At 40.4% G+C, this 17,968-nt stretch overlaps 2 protein-coding genes across 3 annotated transcripts in view; one reads left to right on the top strand and one right to left on the bottom strand.

Moving 5' to 3' along the window:
• Positions 1 to 5,344, top strand: part of LOC309697582 (diacylglycerol kinase delta) — a 94,045-nt gene extending 88,701 nt beyond the window's left edge. For both annotated transcript variants that reach the window (XM_082519602.1, XM_082519603.1), the window contains one exon: positions 1,427 to 5,344. In XM_082519602.1, the coding sequence (XP_082375728.1) occupies positions 1,427 to 1,479 (53 nt within the window). In that variant the 3' untranslated portion in view covers positions 1,480 to 5,344. The remainder of the gene's footprint in view (positions 1 to 1,426) is intronic.
• A 1,067-nt stretch (positions 5,345 to 6,411) lies between these two features.
• On the bottom strand, positions 6,412 to 17,422 carry LOC309702901 (cysteine and histidine-rich domain-containing protein 1). The gene is made up of 11 exons (XM_082527535.1): positions 17,109 to 17,422; positions 16,527 to 16,576; positions 16,388 to 16,444; positions 15,183 to 15,337; positions 14,789 to 14,892; positions 13,055 to 13,107; positions 10,079 to 10,149; positions 9,493 to 9,595; positions 8,906 to 9,025; positions 7,728 to 7,790; positions 6,412 to 7,281 (listed from the first exon to the last, which is right to left on the bottom strand). Exons 1-11 carry the CDS (start codon positions 17,170 to 17,172, stop codon positions 6,847 to 6,849), a joined length of 1,275 nt encoding a protein of 424 aa, XP_082383661.1. The 5' UTR covers positions 17,173 to 17,422; the 3' UTR covers positions 6,412 to 6,846.
• Between the last annotated feature and the right edge of the window lie 546 nt (positions 17,423 to 17,968).

Below are 17,968 nucleotides of genomic sequence, written 5' to 3'. Positions count from 1 at the left end.
ATCATTGGGCAACGACCAGAATTTTAAATATTTATTTCCCCCAAAGTCAGAAAGAGTTTACCGTCCTATTTTCGCTGTAGTGTGACTGAGCCATTAGCTGTGTTTGTTCATTTCTTTGGGATGTGGGTTACAGCAATACAAAGACCAAGGTGTTGTCTAGACCAGGTCAGCAACCTTCAACATCAAATGAGTCATTTTAGCCCCTGCTGTCCAACAATGAGAGAAAAAGGAGCCAAACACACGGCAGGAGACGGTTTCATCTTAGAGCCGAAGGTATCGACCTGCGAAACCTCTGGCCTAAGATTAAATGAAACTTTCTGAAATTAAACTGACTGAAAAAGCTCTCTGTGTGCTGTGCAGCAACACTCATGCGTCCCTGTCCTTTATCAAGGACAAACTACAATTCCACTGAGGTTTTGCAATCAGAATACTTTATTAATCCCTAGGGAAAATATGGATTATGTAGTACTTCTTGGTTATAGTAAAAGAAAACAAATACACATATGAATAGTCATGAAAAAAAAATCTTTTCCTTGAACTTTAAATATAACTCAAAGGAAAGGTTAAGTTTGTGTCAACATGCATTTTGTTGACCAAAGGCTCCTTTTCTGTCTTCTTGGGTTTAGCAGAACTAAACAGCTACTGACCTCAGCCTTTTAAACCTAGTAAGGAAAAACATAAATGAATCCATCTTTTATCTCTATTAGCTTTTCATATTAAGTGATTTGATCCTGTCCTGATTTGATCTCCTAACCCAATTCATTATAAATTGGCTGGTGTTAATACAAAGTAGAACACAAGCATATCCAAACCAAATAAAAATTGATGCACGCAGTATAGGAGTGAACAGGTCCTGTCCTGAGAGGATGATTTGAAAGACGGATACGTTTTGGGTTGTTTGGTGCAATAAATGGAAGCGTTAATCTTTTTTCACCTGGTATCTGTCGTGTATGTAAGTCACAGTGCCCACGGTGGAACTATAAAAAGGACCCTTTGACGAGGAGACGGTTCTGCATGTCTCCAGGACTTGGATCAGTTTCTTGTGGATCGGTTACAGCTATACTGAGTCAGCCATGCCATTTAGAGTTTTTCTTTTGTTTGCAGTAGTTACTCCCGCTGGGCAAACCATTTAATTGATTTTAACCACATAATCAAACTGTGCGACACTGGAACCAGACCACAAAGGATCAAGTTTGCCAAACAAACAGCAGCTAGCATTTTTCTTCAATTATACATCAGTGAGCAACAAAAAGAGAGGTGGGGGATGCTGTCATTTTTCAAGGTCCTGTTGTCCTTAACAGCAGTTTACTCCAAGAACTAAAAGAAGAGGCTTTGTCAGCTTCAGCCTGCTTTTATTTTAAAAACACACAGTTATGTGTCTTTGTAAGCAGGGTCAGGTTTTCATTGTTTTCTGTTTCGTCCACAGGAACCTGGGATATCAAAGGTGGGACCACTGAGGCAGATTCTTCAGGCAACTGAAGTCCTGTTAGAGGTGCTTTATTACCGACCCCGTTACCCTGAAAACCAGGTGTGAGGAGCGCCCCTCCTACCCTTACCTCTAATCTAATGCCCATTGGCTTGAGAGAGGTGTTTCCTCCCACTATAGGATTTATTTTATTTTACGTGGGTTGAGGGGGGGATTTTATTTTTCCTCCCCGTTTCTGTTGAATTTTTTTCCAAAGGGCCCTGGCTTTGCATCGCATTGCTTCACCACTGGCGCTCTGCTTCTGGTTTGGTAGATGTGGCCAGCAGCGAATTAAACTGAAATCAAGGCAGGCGTGGAGCAACAACGTCCTTCCTGGCTTATGTTTTTTTTTTTTCTTTTTTCGTGACCAAGAAATGTGTTTACGTGGTGCTCTCCTTGCATGTTGAGTTCAGCCATATTATTTTATATGTACAATCATAAGTTGTTACAATCTTTTAACTTTAATTGTTTTATTTCGAAACTTCTTGAATCGCCTTTAGACGTTGATTAAGACTGAGTATTTATTCCGTGATGCTACTGCTATGAGAACTCCGACGCAACAAATCAACAAAATGAACAAACTGAAACATCTCGACCTTACTGTCTACTGAACTGGAGATTCTCTTATATGTTGCAAAAAATATATATATACTGAGGAATGTACTTGTGTGGACTTGTACTAACCTGTGAATAATGATGATGTTAAATGATAAATCGTATATGATTTTACAGAGGTTCTATTGTTGTGGTTTTAAAGTGGTTCTTAATAGGCTGTTGTGTGGCTTGTGTGGTCCGAGGCTATGCAGCCACGCTGCAAAAAGAAAAAAAAACTTTACTGTGAGTCATTTCATCTGGCATTCAGCCCTGTGAAAAGATCCGACTGTGGGATTTTTAAAGTACGTTCTTTTGGTTATTATTGAGGTCTAAAATGTGGCTTATGTGGGAGTTAAATATTTCTTCCCACTGTGCAGTTTTTCAGTTCTGTGAACCACTATGAGGCACAGTACCAGATGAAGTGACTCGATAAGAGCAGATATTTTTGGTAGCGTCTGGTAAATGCGTTTACAGAAGGAGGAAGCATCAAGGATGCACACAAACAAAACATTACAGCTACTCAGTGTGTTACTAATACTTTGCCATATTCATGATTGTATATGTAATATAAGAGTCAGTGGATATTTGACTTTGCCTTGTTGTGGTTAAAAGCTATTATTATTATTGTTATTAACATTACAAAATGTATATCTATTTTTTTGTATATCTTATTTTCCCAATGGTAACCTGTGAAGCTGTTCTGGCTTTGCTGCTTCCCCCTTTGACAAACTCTTTGGCCACCATGCATATAATCAAGCCAATTACTATTGTTATGTGTGTCCCCGCATGCATACTTAGCCTTCGCCTCACAGTGGATATTGCCTCATGAAAATGATTTTTTCTTTAAATGTAATTTTTTTTTTTACGTGTTTGTTCAGACCAGCAAGATTTGTGAATGTTACTTTTGTTTTAAACCAGGCTGGTTGGAGTTTAACTGAAAAGCAGGAGTTAGTTTAGCAAAAAAAAAAAAGACAAACCACTTACTTACATACTTACACCCTGCGTATTGTAAATTTTGTCAAGCCGTGTATCAATAGTGTATTATTTGAGTACCTAAATTGTTGTTCTGCTGTTTGGAAATCCCTGAAATCGAAAATTGTTCCTTCACAATACTCCAGAAACTTGTTAACTCGTTTACTGTTTGTTTTTTTCCTTCTTTTCCTACTAGCCTAAAAGTGAAATACACGATCCAACAACACGCACATAAAAAAATTAATAATAAATGTGAGGGAAATCTGTTTTGTTTGAAAAGAGAATGGCCAAATGTTGGAATATCAGAGTTTTAAACCACCAAATACTCATATCAATTACAGCATAAAAAATCCTATAATCATTTCAACCCACAAGTATTTCTGTGCAACTAGGAATTGCAGTAATATTCAAGCCGACTGGTCCTGTACATCCCTACTAGAGACGGTGGCAATGGATCCGATAATTGCTACTCAAACAGTTGTTAAGCAATCAAATCCAACTTTTGGCAGGATTTGACATCTTCCTTTATACATCTTTTTTCAGAAGCAAAGCTAAATTTGTAAATAATAATAAAACATTCCTCTTGCCTAGCAAAAAAGTAAATTTCATAAAATTTTTGCTATCAGCATATAATAAAGAACATTCACTAGCTAACCTTTACCTAAGTTTTAATGTTACAGTACAAGTTAGCTATACTTTTTTTTTCTTTACACTCACATTTTCACATTTATTGGCCTGAACTACACCATGAGACATAGTTACTGCCAAGTGTTTGATTGTCAGAATGTAAGAAGTAAGAAAATTAAAGCAAAATGAAATACTAGCTAGTTTTAGCTAATACTAGCTTTTCAAGCTAGCAATATGACGCAGTGGTTGTTAGATGTTTTTTCATAAGAAGCCTACATAATCTTAATTTATAACTAAACTGCTTTGAAAACTAGAAAAGGGACAGAAATGTACATTCACAATCTCACTTTGACTCAGGTCTGTTAAAATAAAGTTGTTTGTGCATCAGCTTTGCTTCATTTACACAGAAGTGCTCGGTTGTTGAGTTCGGACATCATTTTCCACATTTATCAAACTAATCCTTTACCAGACAGAATAACTGTGAGGCGTTGTAGATGTAGGATTGTGCTACTGTATCCATAGTGTGCCAGCTTACGCTCTACACCTTAGAGGCTTTCGTGGTGTTGTGCCAAGTTTGTACTTTTGTGGGTTATGAGACATACAATAACGTGCGCGTGATTGAGCGATGGCGCTCACATGCACTTGAGATGCAGGAGTTGTTGTATGTCATATATTTCAAAGTTTACTGTATCTTGCCTTGCACTTTATCAAGAGGTTAACTTGATTGGGGGGTAATCACGTGTACGTGTGTGTGTGTGTACGCTAAGATTTCACGTGTTTACAGGGTTGTTTTTTTTTAATCGAATGAAATCTTTATTTATGAAAAATGTATACGGACATAAGTGTTTCGATAAAGTGTGATATATGTAACCTATCACAAAAAAATATGAATATATGGAGCTGTATACACAAATGTTTATTACATTCGTGGCGGTACAATTACTCCAACAGCAGCTCGACACCATTTGACACCAATGTTATTCGTGATTGTGTCATTCTACTATCACAGCGATGTCATCTAAACATCCTTAGCCCAATTGGTACGCTATCCCAAAGAAGAAGGAAAAAAAAGAAAAAAGTAATACTAATTTCAAACCAAAGTTATTTAAAATGTAATCCAGTGTTATTTACAAACTACTAACACAAAGAAGTTGTTCAGCTTGTGTTGAGCCTTTTTTTGGGGGGGGGGGTTGAAATTTTTGTGTATAGTTTTTGATTTGGTTTGTGTTGTGCTGAAAATTACTGCAAAGATGTTGGGGAACATAATATATGGAAGCCATTTTGGGACAAGTAATTGCTTATTTATTGCTCTTTTAATTAAATATCTCCTAGTTTTGTTTTTTCTTTTATAGGGTTTTTTTTTTTTTTAATTTTCTGATGTCGCAAACTGAAACTCTTCCCAAGGAGTTACGTGAAGCTGAAAAGAAAAATGCTAGCAAAGGAACTTAAATGAATCCACAGATTACAAACACTGCCATGTTTGTGCAACAGTATTCCATAGATGACATTTGTGAACGCACCCCTGATTCTGAGCAGCCTATATATTGAGACAGTGCTGGAAGCCAGACTAGATGTTGCACGACCTTGTACGTTGCGAGGTGTTTTATTGTGTTATCATGTGCAGTTTGTAACAAAGACAAAGTCAGTGCAACCCTCTGGAGATTAAATGAATTATTGAAGTGTGAATCTTGTGTGTTGTTTTATTTAGTAACTGTGTGATTTGTGGTGCTCTTGCGCCTTCGAGTGTTTTTATTCCAGGTTGACAAAAGAGTCAAGGCCTCGGCGTGCTTTAATCAAAGTAGGTCACAACTAAAGGTAAAGACTTAAATAGTATTTTCACTATTGTCTACCCACTTAACTTTTAGGCACTGTCTCATTGCTTGATTTTTCTCTTTGATTTTTCTATGTATATTTTTACACTTGATAAATCACTTTGATGTCTGTGAATAGTTAAAATTATCTTTTAGTTTTTGGAGCAGATTCTTAATTTCTGTAGCATTTTTTTTAATAGCCTTTTTCTTACAATAACATGCTTCTGCAGCACAAAGGAGGGAGCTAATCGTAGTTTCTGCAGATTTATCCACTGCACATCTGGGACGTGAATCTCTCGTTTCACCACATCCCCAAGCTGCTCCATTTTATTAGGATCTGGATCTATGGAGGCCATATCTCAATCTAAGTGAACAGTGAACGTAGCTTTGTAAGGTGATGTGTTACCGTGCTGGAACAAGTTCCAGAAGTTTTGGTCATAAAGGAATCGGCATAGTCAACAACAAGACACAGGTAAGACTGTGTTGTTTAGATAACATCCTCTAATAGTACACCAACACCACAGCAGCCTTATAGAAGCCGGGATGGAGTGATGCTTTCTTGTTGTAGTAAATCTGGGGACTCATCAGACGAGGCAACATTTTTCTTATACTGTCCAATTTTAGCAAGCCGGCGTGAAATGTAGTTTCAGTTTCCTGCTCTTAGGTGACAGAAGTAACTCCGACTTCTGGGACTTCTCCAACAAACTCCCGCATCAAGGAGGCATTTTCACTCACAAAACTACCCCTGATATTTTCTCGCCTTGTTTACTAGCCACGCTTGCTCTAAACAATTAGCCCACATGCTGTATGTTCTTTGTTTGGCTGTAGTAAAGCCAGTCGGTGAGTAATACTGTGTAGGCTGCTCTCACAGATGTACAATAGGCTTATAATAATGAAAACAAAGTGTGGAAATACAATTTAAGTATGACTCATGAACTAAAGTCTGACCTAAACTGTTTTATTTACAGCACCAGTGGATTAGCTAATTATTCATTACAGGCTTTTGAAAAAAAATCATTAATCTTTCTGCTTAAAGCCCAGGGGACTTGTGATGGATATCAAGTCTTTATAACATTGATCCAGCTATTTATCTGTATGAATGTAGCCAACAGTGGTGAAATGCTACCAGTCGGTACACATACAAAATGAAACAACACCCCCCACAAATGTAAAAGTAGAAACTGACATAGAAAACTTTATTTCTTCTATTGAAGGTACAGTTTTGTCTTTACATCATGTTTTCCATATCGTGGTCATTTAAACACGTCTCATTGGGGTTTGTAGTGAGTAATTATTATTTCAGAAGTAAATATGTCCTATGTTATAAAAATCTCTTTTGATTTTCTATTTCTAAACCACAAAGAAATCTGACGTTTCTCACTCTAGCTCTGGCATGTCTTCATATCCTTCCTCTTCCTCCTGCCTCCTCTGCTCTTCTAGCTTCTTCCTCTCCTCCTCCGCCTTCATCCGCTCCTCCAATGCCCTCTTCATCTCCTCCTCCACCTCCTTCCTCTTTAACTTCTGCCTCTCTTCCTCCTCGTTCTTCTTTTGATTTTCGTCCTTCTCTGCCTTTTTATTCTTGGGCGTGTCATAGGCCCACTCCTCGTCCGAGTCACTGATGTCGTCATCATCGATGTCCCAGTCGGGCTGGTACGACTCATTGGATTCGATGAACGGGTCGTCTGCGGGCTCGGGCTCAGGTTTGTAGTTCGGGTCCTCCAGTTTGCCCCAAGCCACTTGGTCGGCCTTGCGGAGGTTTATCTCCAGTTTAGATGGGACCATATTGACCGAGCTGTGCTTTACGTTGATCACCTGCAGGTAAGAGAAATTCAAACTTTGGATGGACAACATTCAAGCGCAATCTAGTTTAAATGTGTTCATCAGAAACGTGTGAACTGATAACTAACTAACCACGGGATAAGCTAATGATTATGATCACGGTTATATTTTTAAGAAAATCTAGTTGCAACTGAATTACTTATTTCTAAACTTCAGATTATGTTTAGGTGTTCACAGCACTCCACTGCTGAGGAAAGGTCCATCCAGCGTAGTTAGTCGGACACAAAGTCTTTATCTACCTCTTTCTCTCCTAAATACTTTTTTCCAACCACAGCCAGCAAAACCTGCCAAACAAGAGTCGGGCGCTTTGTGTGCTCACCATCCTCAAACCTCAGTCCATTCACTGATCTTTGAACATGAGCTCAAATGTTCCAAGTGTAAGTGGGAAAGGCGATTCCCAGCAGACAGCAGATACTTACCCCCCAGAGGTGGAACTCTTTCTTGAAAATCTTATTGTTCTCAAACTGGATTTGACACGAGAGCTAAAGAGAGGACAGAAGACAGAGAAACGGTGTAGGTCTTATTGCATAAATGGCTAAATATACAAATCTGTTAATGAAAAAAAATCTTGAGTTAGACCATGATTATTAGTAGGCTACTGGGTATAAAATTAAAATAGCACTTCTTAGTAAAATTAGTAAAAAGCTTGAAGACGCTTGGCTTGTCTGTCCTTTTCTATGGTTTCGACTTCCGTAATCAAAGGTAGAGTACAACCCTGTCCACATCTAACAGTTCAGTTATTGGACATCGCTTTTTTGCTCACAGTCGGTCAATGCACGTTTACACTACTCTCCCGAGAACCCCTTCGTGGTCACTTTGGTCGCCTGAGAGAAGTTTATCGGTAATGGTTATTTCACCCTATGTCGCCACATGTCGCTGAGTTTCATCGACTTTCGATGCTCTCTGGTTGCTACGGTGTTGCTAATATTTTTGTTTTTTTATTTATTATTAGCAAAGTTAACTTCATGTATGCTCAGTATGACCTGAAACTGGCGATTGAGCTCATACAGTCACCAGGCTGCCACTGTGCAGCATACAAGGACCAATCAAATTTCTTTTGCTAACAATGAAGGACTTCAAGAAGTTGCAGCAATCAAGTTGTCATGGTGATGCTGAGGGTGGCTGCGTTCACTCGCAGACAGATTGGTGACAGTTTGCAGTGAATGTGAGTCAGTCTGTTAATGAGTGCAACTTTTCTATGACGCATCTCTTTGACCTACGGACGTTAAAGCGCTGATGTACAAAAGTAATTTAGTAAAACCTGTTACATAAATGCAGTCACTCTAATACACAACATACACATTGCCATCTTATTGTGGTTGATAAATTATCTACATGTGCATCATAGACCCTCTTAAAAATCACTACAATCTCAGAAAGTGTTACAGGATTGTCATAAATGACTCATTTTTGGACCTCAACAGGAAGTTGAGCTAAATCTCATTAACACCTGTTACTGTGCTGAATCCTGATTTGTTAACAGTTAATTAAACCACAAATTATTAGAATAAGCTGCTTATTAATGAGGTTGTCTCATTGCAAAGTCATACTAGATCCAACCACATACGCTGTGCGTTGTCTGTTTCATTAAACTCACCACCGTCCGGTTGGCCTCTATGCTGGAAAACTCTGGGTTTGCGTTCTTGGCGTAAATGGTCACGACGACGCTGTTGCCAGTCTGATGCCAGTCATAGCGACACGCCACCTTTTTCTTGTCCTGCAAACACACACGTGAACCCACACACACCGGTGAGCTGCACAGCCAGACTGCTGCGAGACCGAGGAGCGACTCGAAGGCTGATAATCATAGTTATCAAATCTAAATCAAAACATCCCAATGAAAGAAAGAAACCTTTTTATTCCTGCCCTGGCTTGAGTGGTTGGATTGCTTTAGCGCTCTTCAAGGACATTTGAATTTGTGGTAAACATGATTTGTTTGACTTGAAGTTTGACTTGTTTTTTGTCTGCACTCACAGATAAATCTTCCCACTCAAGTCTTTGTTTTATAGTGATCAAAAGGACGAACAAGTGAACTGTGCACGCAAAAATAGGTCACTTTAAAGCTTTTTTTGATGTTGTTGTCAGCCCTTGGGATCTGTTTTCCTTTTTCTCTGCAAACTTTGATCCGATCCCCGGTGTCCCACCAGCAGTTTCTCTAGTACATTCTCCAGGTGGTGCATGTACCTGCTTTGGGACCCAGCGGTGTTTCCCCATGGTGCAGCCCTTCTGGTCCAGGAAGGCGTTGAAGTCTGTTGTCTTGATGCAGCAGCAACTCCAGTACTTGTACCTAAACAACAACAAAAAAAGAAAATACAAAGAAATGGTCACAGTTTGTAAGAAACAAGCCGTGTCATCCTGGAGACAACAACAACCCTACGTGATCCCCATGAAATGAGACTAATTCAGGTTTTGTTAGGAAGCTCCCCAGCAGTAGGAAGCCCAGCGTTACACTTAATGTGATTTAAAAGCAGCGCTTGCAGTTTATTTACTCTTAAAGTCTGTTTGTAATGTTGCAGATTTGCTTTAATTACCAATCTTTAATTAACTCTCTTATCTCGACGTGTTTATGTTTCTTGCTTTGCGTGCACGGCCTTCAGTTTTGTTTTGTTTGCGTCCCTCCTTTGTAGAAGTCAGCTAATTGTTGTTTTTGATACGAGCTATGCAAATAAAGAATGTAATTACGGTTTTGTTACAGTGGATTAGACTTGTTTTTGTTAAAAAAGAAAAAATCTCCAGTAAACAAGTGGCAGGGTAGAGTTTTTGTTCTTACCCCTCGTGGAAGACGGGAGCTCCAGGATGGTGGGTGCAGACCTCCATGTCGGTCTGTGGTCCTTGGTAGACCTAAACACAGAAACATAGCACACAATGCAAAGACCATCGGATCAGTTATGGGGACGTTTGATAATATTAAAGATTTAGGCATAAAAGATTACGTTTTTCTTCCATTTTTAACAGGGCGATGTCATATTTTCTGTCCAATAAGCGGCGTTCAGCCATATTTAATTGTAAAGGCAAAGACCTTGAAGGGTGAAGTGAAAGGATAGCTCCCTTTTATGTCAGCACTGTTTGTTAAATATAAAGCAATTAAAGTTAAGGTCATCAGTTCGTTCGTGAATCATAGTGCCTTCATAAATAAACATCAATCCTATCCTCAGTCCTTTGATGGGAAGAGCTTCAGGAACAGAGTTCATTTCATCAACAACCTTTTTTGTTTTTGGAGGAAAACAGTATAGTGATACAAACAACAAAACGGTGACTAAATAAAAATGAGTACACAAGGAAATCTTCATCTGCCTTATGACAATCAAAGTAGGCGAGTAGTAGCTTCGATTTCTGTCCTTTCAGTGACGTTGTTGGCTCGATTTCATTCAAGACTGGTCTGTTGGTCCTCCTAAATTTATAAACTCAGTCTTCTCACCACATCTCAAAAATACTGATGATTTAGTGACTGCGCTGTTTTCTTATAGTTCAACTATAGGTGACCATGAAGGAAATCAAACTGTACGTAAGCCTTCTTTTCTTGTCCTTAGATTTCTAAGATATTATCCGATGATTTCATCGTTGCCTTGATGTGGCTCATACGTTTTATTGATCCTAGCAGGTTAAAGTTCATGATCATTTCTATATCATTGCCTTCTATGTCGAAGGTGGCACCAGTATAGTTTTTAGTTCAGGACTTATTTAAATTAACACTTATTAAATATTAATTAAGGTTCGATCATGTGATCAAACTGAATTACAAATGTGGATTGCACAACACTGGACAGTATATTTCTTCATTTCCATTTAATACTTGTACAGCTGCTGTTATTGTGTATATATATTTATATTTCTTATACATTCTTATATATTTCTATACTGTGTATTTGTGTATTTTGTTGTACAGTTATTTTATTTTCAACTTTAATTTATATATTTTATTTTATTCCTTCCTATTTAAATTTACCCTTTTTAATTTTCATATTTATTTCCTCTCATTCATAGCCTTTTCTTTTTTCTTTAGGTCACGAGCAGTTGTGTAAGCATTTCACTGCATATCGTACTGTGTATGACTGTGTACGTGACAAATAAAATTTGAATTTGAATGGGTTTAAAATCCAAAAATAATTTGAAAGTAAAACTAAAGACTTAAAAAAAAAATCACCTGTGAACGTGAAAGCTTGGTGTGGTTTGTGAACTGTGATGTTTTACTGTATTTAAGAGGGTTAAAGGTCAAAATGATGTGAAAACACAGAAGCGATGTGTGTGTCACCACTCAATTCTCAGTTTCTCCACTCACTGCCTCCATCTTTGGTGACTGATAGTGATGTTGCACTCTCAACCCGTGGGTAAACACTTTTGATCACAAGTCAAGTGGTGGAAGGTAACCAGTCTCCAAACACTTGCAATCACGCTCAGAGAGACTGGTTAAGGTTTACGAATAACTACCATCCAATTTATAAATGCAGACAGATCACCAGCATGTTGCCATCAGTCTGAGTGGTCTTTCTGCAGTAGGTGACTGGATTCAGCTGGCTGCCAACTGGTTATATTCCAGTTTACGGTCAAGACTGCCAAGCACCGATGTCATCTGGCAGTTAAATCTCCATCCTGCTGCAGCTATTTACAAATTTGTGTTTCAGATCTGTGAGGTTCTGTCCACACTCTGGATTCAAGTATGAATTTCTGTGTATGCAGATGGCAACAAATTAGCCATTTTCACTCATTTATCACAGTTAATTGCCTGATTATCACAAACAGGTTGCATGTAATTGCCAACCTGATAACTGATTACAGACCGACTCCGTCTTATTGCACTTTTATCATCGTCTTGACGCACAATTATTTTCAAGCAGAGTATTTATAGTTTTGTGCTCAGGAGTACAGTAGCAATCCCATATATCCTTATATTTTTATGCTGCAAAAAGAAAAGAAAACATTAAAGTAGGTAGAAGCCTTGCATTCACTAGTCCATTAAAAACGAAAAAGCAATCACTGGGCAAACAGCGCCCCCGATACCTGTAGCATACTGTAGTTATAAGGAAGCAGCATTTTTCATAGAGTTCTAGTAAATATGAAAAGTCAGTCAACTGTTTGGAGGCTTTACTTTTGTGTGTTTTCTCTACATTTGAGGAAACAAAGAGCTGCTACAGTTAGTACCAGCTGATATGTGTTGTTGCCTGCTTTGTGCACTAGATGGCGCCCTTAATAAACTTTACAGAGGCTGAAGCAGAGGCTTGATGGCCTGAACTCAAACGAAAGCGCATCAGTGAGGCTGCGTTACTGCCTGGGTGCATCTGAGGGGGCCGGGTCAAGTATTACAAAGCTCCAACGCCGCTCCACTATGTCGTGTAATAAATGGTTAAGAAAGCTGCCACATGTGTGTATTATGATGACTACTTTAGTGTGAGTCTTTTAAAAGTTGTTAAGTCTCAGCTTTAAGTAGTAAGTAAAATTTATTTATATAGCGCTTTTCACAGATGAAAATCACAAAGTGCTTTACAACACAGGAAATGGAAATATAAAAACAATACAACAGTAAATAAAACAATGTAAAACAATAAAACTATAAAAACAGCATAAGAAGAAATTAATCAAATGCTTTTCTAAATAAAAATGTCTTCAGCTGTTTCTTAAAAGAATCAGTGGAGTCCGTGCAGCAAAGAGACAGTGGGAGAGAATTCCCCAACCGTGGTGCCACAGTCTGAAAGGACTGATAAGCTCAGATTCAGGCATTAAATCACACAAATGACAAAAAGACACTCACTGTTTTGCATCCTGCGTTTTTGCAGCGGGTCCCGCAAATAACAGCCTGACTCTCTGTTGGAAAAAACAAAAACAGAGATAAGACACTAACAAGTCCAAGTTTTATTCTAACAGAGCAGTGAGAGTGCACGCAGCTTTGATGTATTGATTTGTGCTGTACTGAGATCAAATTATTCTCAGTGCGCAGACATTTTTTCCCCTCTTTTTCAGAAACGTGCGATAAAACTGGAAGTGTGCAGCACATACTTAGAAAAAAACTACACTTGTCATTTGACGTGAAGCTTACACAGCTGCTGCTGAGGTGGTGGAGGGCGGTGAGAGACTGCATTCCTGATATTTTTTCATTGTATCACTCTGATCTGGAGTAAGAGTGAGACACGTGCACTCCTGGATCCACGATAAACCCGCCTTACCGGCTCATTCTGACTTTAATTGAATCTGAAAAGTTTACTTTTCCCTAAATGAGAAACACCTGCTAGTGTAGCATCAATATTTCAAACTGTTTCCAATACACGTCGACTCGTCTTTCACAGATATCGATTTGACTGCGGCGCCTCGCTTACTTTGCCTCGTTTAAAGATTTACGCACCCGATTTCAGAAAAGTCTCAATGCAGAGCTGATTGTTTTGAAGAAAGTTTATTTAAGTGACTTTGAGGTTTTTCCCACACTAACATCTCTAGAGTTTAGAGAGAATGATGTGAAAGAGAAAATCCAGGGAAAAGCAATTCACAGGGAGAAAATGTCTTGTTGACACCTGAGCAGAAAGATCAGTCGACTCAAATAACCACACTCGTCACAAGCAAACTATGCAGAAGAGCATCTCTGAACGCACAACACGCTGAACCTCGAAGCAGAAGACCACGCCAACTATCTGCTGCTGTCAAGTTAATATGGACCAAAGTCTCTGAGAAGTTTCCAGCAGCTTGTCGAATCTGTTCCAGGAAGAGTTAAAGAAGCTGTGAAGGCAACCCAGCGATAACGAAGTGTACATTTAAGTACTGAGCTCAGAAAAAAGGTCAGACTTCAGACTGCTTATGGGTCTGTATCACATCAGTCAGCACGGACATCCCTAACATAGCTTCAGAAGCCCCGCCCACCCCTTCTGTTTGTGAAGGAGGTTGGCTCAAAGCAGGAAGCACAGGGATTATTTTGAACTGTGAATCATGCAAAGCTGCTCTATCAGAGTTCAAAAAGTTAAAGTTTCATTTCTCTGTACCACCCCTGAAGAAACAACACTGTAAACCAGGGGTGCGGAACTCCAGGGCCGGTGTGACTCGGACCCGGCCTTTTCTGTCTACATGGGCTGGGCCCTTCAAAGACCGGCCCACGCAGCGCTAGCTCAGTAGGTAGAGTTGTTGCCGCATGATCGGAAGGTCGGTGGTTCAAATCCACTGCACGGCTACCCTGAGGTACCCCTGAGCAAGGTACCATCCCTACACACTGCTCCCTCTGCAGAGGAGTAATTTCCCTATGGGCACTAACACATACACATTACACACATTACACATTAGAGGGCCGGAAGTTCGAGGCTGTGAAATGGGACAGTCTAGGCTTCAGATTCCAGGCCTCTGGAGAACTTCAAGACATGTTGAGGAGGTAATGTAGCCTAAATCAATTGTGTTGGATGAAGGACACATCTAAAACCTGCAGGACACCGGCCTGTGAGGCCTGGAGTTGCCCACCCCTGGAGTAAACGTTTGTTGTGATTCTTTTAAACGATGAGCGTTTGTGTACCTTTCTTCTCGTTCTCTCCTCTCTTGCTGATGTCCAGTTTCTCCAGCGCCTGAGCCAGCGACGCCGACACCTTCTGGGGAAGTTTGGTCATGGGCTCGTCTGAACTGTGCACGCGCAGAGAAATGAACACACACACACACGTTACAACAGAGAAATGAACACACACATACACAAGCATGAGCAGACTGACACACAAGAGTTACGCAGTGAATAATTTATTCCAGCCGTAACCTCACGGTGACCCCCGTGACCTCCCCCCCCCCATGACTTCGCTGCACAGATAAAGCAAACAGGGACAAACACACAACGTGACAAACTCCAGCGATCACACGCGCATCAGAAAAAGGTGGATGCTGATATAAATGAGAGCTGACTGCAGATCTCAAACACACACCTGGGTCTCTCCTTCTGCAGCATCTCTGCAGATTTGGGGCCCTGATAGATTATCTCTCGGCCTTCGGCGTGTTTAATCTCGCCCTTATCCGACGACACCTCGGGCCTCAGAGGCTCCTGGGGTTTCACGTCGCTGTGGCGCCCGCGGGTACAGCCCTGCGTTCAAAACCACACGGGTCACTTCAGTCATGCTCAGGTAACGAAGCTCTGGATGAGATTCCAGATCCCACATACCTGATGAAACCTTTCGCGCTCCTGTGACAGCTTCAGTTTTTCGGTTCTTATTAGTTTGTTGCTTTGTTAAATACAAGTCATTTAAGCTCACACCAGTGACTCCAACCTCGCTCATCTTGGCAGAAAAACATCAAACATGCAAAATGTACTTTTTTGCTCTTACAGTGCAGAACTGATGATACTGATACAGAGTGTGTAAGTATTTGGTAACAGCTGAAACAATGTACACAATATTTTTGTACTCACGTTTTTGTTTTCATTGATTGTTTCTGTCACAAAAATGTAAAAGATTCAGGTAATTAACCAAACTAACTTGAAATTTTGAGATAAGTCAATATTTTGAGATGATAACCTGAAATTGTAACTTGCGGAGCGCAAAACTTTGAGGGGCAGACACGAGCTTCCATACGTTAAAGACCAATTAAATATATTGTGTACATGCAACTATTACCAGCAAATAAAAGTTCAGTCTTCGCTCTGTCTGGAAGAATTATTTGTGTATTTATTTTATGTATTTACCTTTTTCAGTGGCTAAATCAACCTCCCATATTGGTTTTTACATCTTTGTGTACGCTCTTCATCTTTAAATGCCATCTGCATGTCCTGGGCTGAAGATGAAACATCCTGATAACTGGGCAGCAAATTTTCAACATAAAACAAACATAGATTTCCCGCTAATTAAGCCTTCACTCATCATTCAGAGCTAACCTCTCCGTCCTGCATGATTAAGCTCATTTTAATGGTTGAAAAAGTATCATACTTCATTACAACACTGGGGTTTTAGTTGGTTTAAAATAAATGTTGGAAATGCCCGACACTAACTCTCATTAGGTTTCACTCCACTGCTTTTGCTGCCACCTGATTAAACATTCATCAAAAGAGCTCCATGTTTTCTCCTAATTTATTCCCTGTTTTTTTGGTACTTTCACCATGACAAACACTTCTGGAGCGTGGACCCTGAGCTTGTATTACCTTGATGGAGAGAAACTCAGAGAAGTCTGTCGTCCTTTTCCTACAGCAGGACCAGCCCTGGAGACACAAACAAGCAAACATGTGATTAGTGTTGAGTTTTATTCTCCCACTCGAGTCAGACTCTGAGAGGAGAGTTTACCTTCAGTGCATCGTGGAAGACGGGGGCTCCCGGGTGGAAGAGGCAGGAATCTTTTAGAGTGGAGATAAAGACAACATGAGTCTGCATATAGACACTCACTGAGACCCCAGCTGCTCACAGGGTCACTGCAGTGTGGAGGTGCCGTGTGTCCCTTATAAGGAAGGAAGATGGCCGTCTCTCTCAGCCACGCTGTCTCAGACTAGACCGTCTCTCTCTCTCAAACTTCTACTTGATGTCACGCAAACCAGCGCGTGATCAGTCAATCTGTCACGATCACAGGTTCACACACTGTTCATGTTTAGTGCACACAATCTGAATTTGAATCGAGTCCCAAAACATTACATTAAAGTAAAACTATTCATGGGTGCTCCCTTTCAAAATAAAAGTGCAGAGCTCCTTTTAAAGGTGGCTGAAAATTTAGACGTCATCATCATCATGAAGGAAATTCTGTTTCTTCGGACAACCTACAAGTGTCATCTCACACCCAGTTTTCTTCCACTTCAGCTCCAGGTCTTTGATAACAGGATGACTCAGAGTCGCAGGTTTAAAGTAAAGGAGCAGACACATGCAGGAGGATCTTACCATCCTTGTTCTTGTCGGGGTCAAACGTCTGCCCACAGCCTTTGTTGTAGCACAGCAGAGCCATGTTGGCCTCGTGGACTGCGATGTCTTCTTCTTCACTGTACAGTCTGCACTCGTTCGCTTGCGTTTAGATATGTTCCTTCACACCGGCCGTGTCTCCAGGTCTTAATGCCTCGGTCGGGTCTCCAGAAGTTTCTCCAGCCAGGCAGAAAGGAGAGATCCAGAAGGACTCGTCGCCTTGTGGAGAAGTGAGAGATAGAGAGGGGGGTCTCCGTCTCTCTCTGGTTCAGGCCTGGCTGAATGAAAGATAAAAATAGCAGCTCACCTCCCTCCTACCCCCACGCCCCTCTCGCAATTTACAGCTGTCAAAACTTATCTGGGGGTGGGGGCTGACATTCCTCCCGGTGAGTGTCGGCTGTCACAAACAGGCCTGCCGCGGCCCGGCAGCAGCCACAATAGGACTGACAACTCCTGGATTTCCTGTCACTCTGTGCGCTGGATCCACTGCAGAGACGGCAAACCAGTGCTCGAGACGCTGACAGACATTTTAATTCCACCCTGTGCTGAAACTTCCTCAGCGCTTTTAAGGTGATTGTGTTCCACATGTGACACTGAGTTAATAACTGGTCTTCAGGGAAGATTGTCCACAACACTTTGGAGCCCGCCTAGTTCAGGGACCCCTAAACTCATGTGACACGAAGCCATAGGAAGGGAATACTTAATCCCAGTGTGTCCCAGCACCATGCCACTTCTTTTGTGTATATTTGTACCTCCACAAGACTACAAGACCAAAGCACAGCGATTTAGGCGAACTTATAGTGGGCTTTCATTCGTATAACATTTTGAAACTGGGTTTTTTT

Source organism: Aulonocara stuartgranti (genome assembly GCF_965226115.1).
Source record: "Aulonocara stuartgranti genome assembly, chromosome: 3".
Classification (NCBI taxonomy): Eukaryota; Metazoa; Chordata; class Actinopteri; order Cichliformes; family Cichlidae; genus Aulonocara; species Aulonocara stuartgranti.
This window is presented reverse-complemented; position numbering and strand designations above follow the sequence as displayed.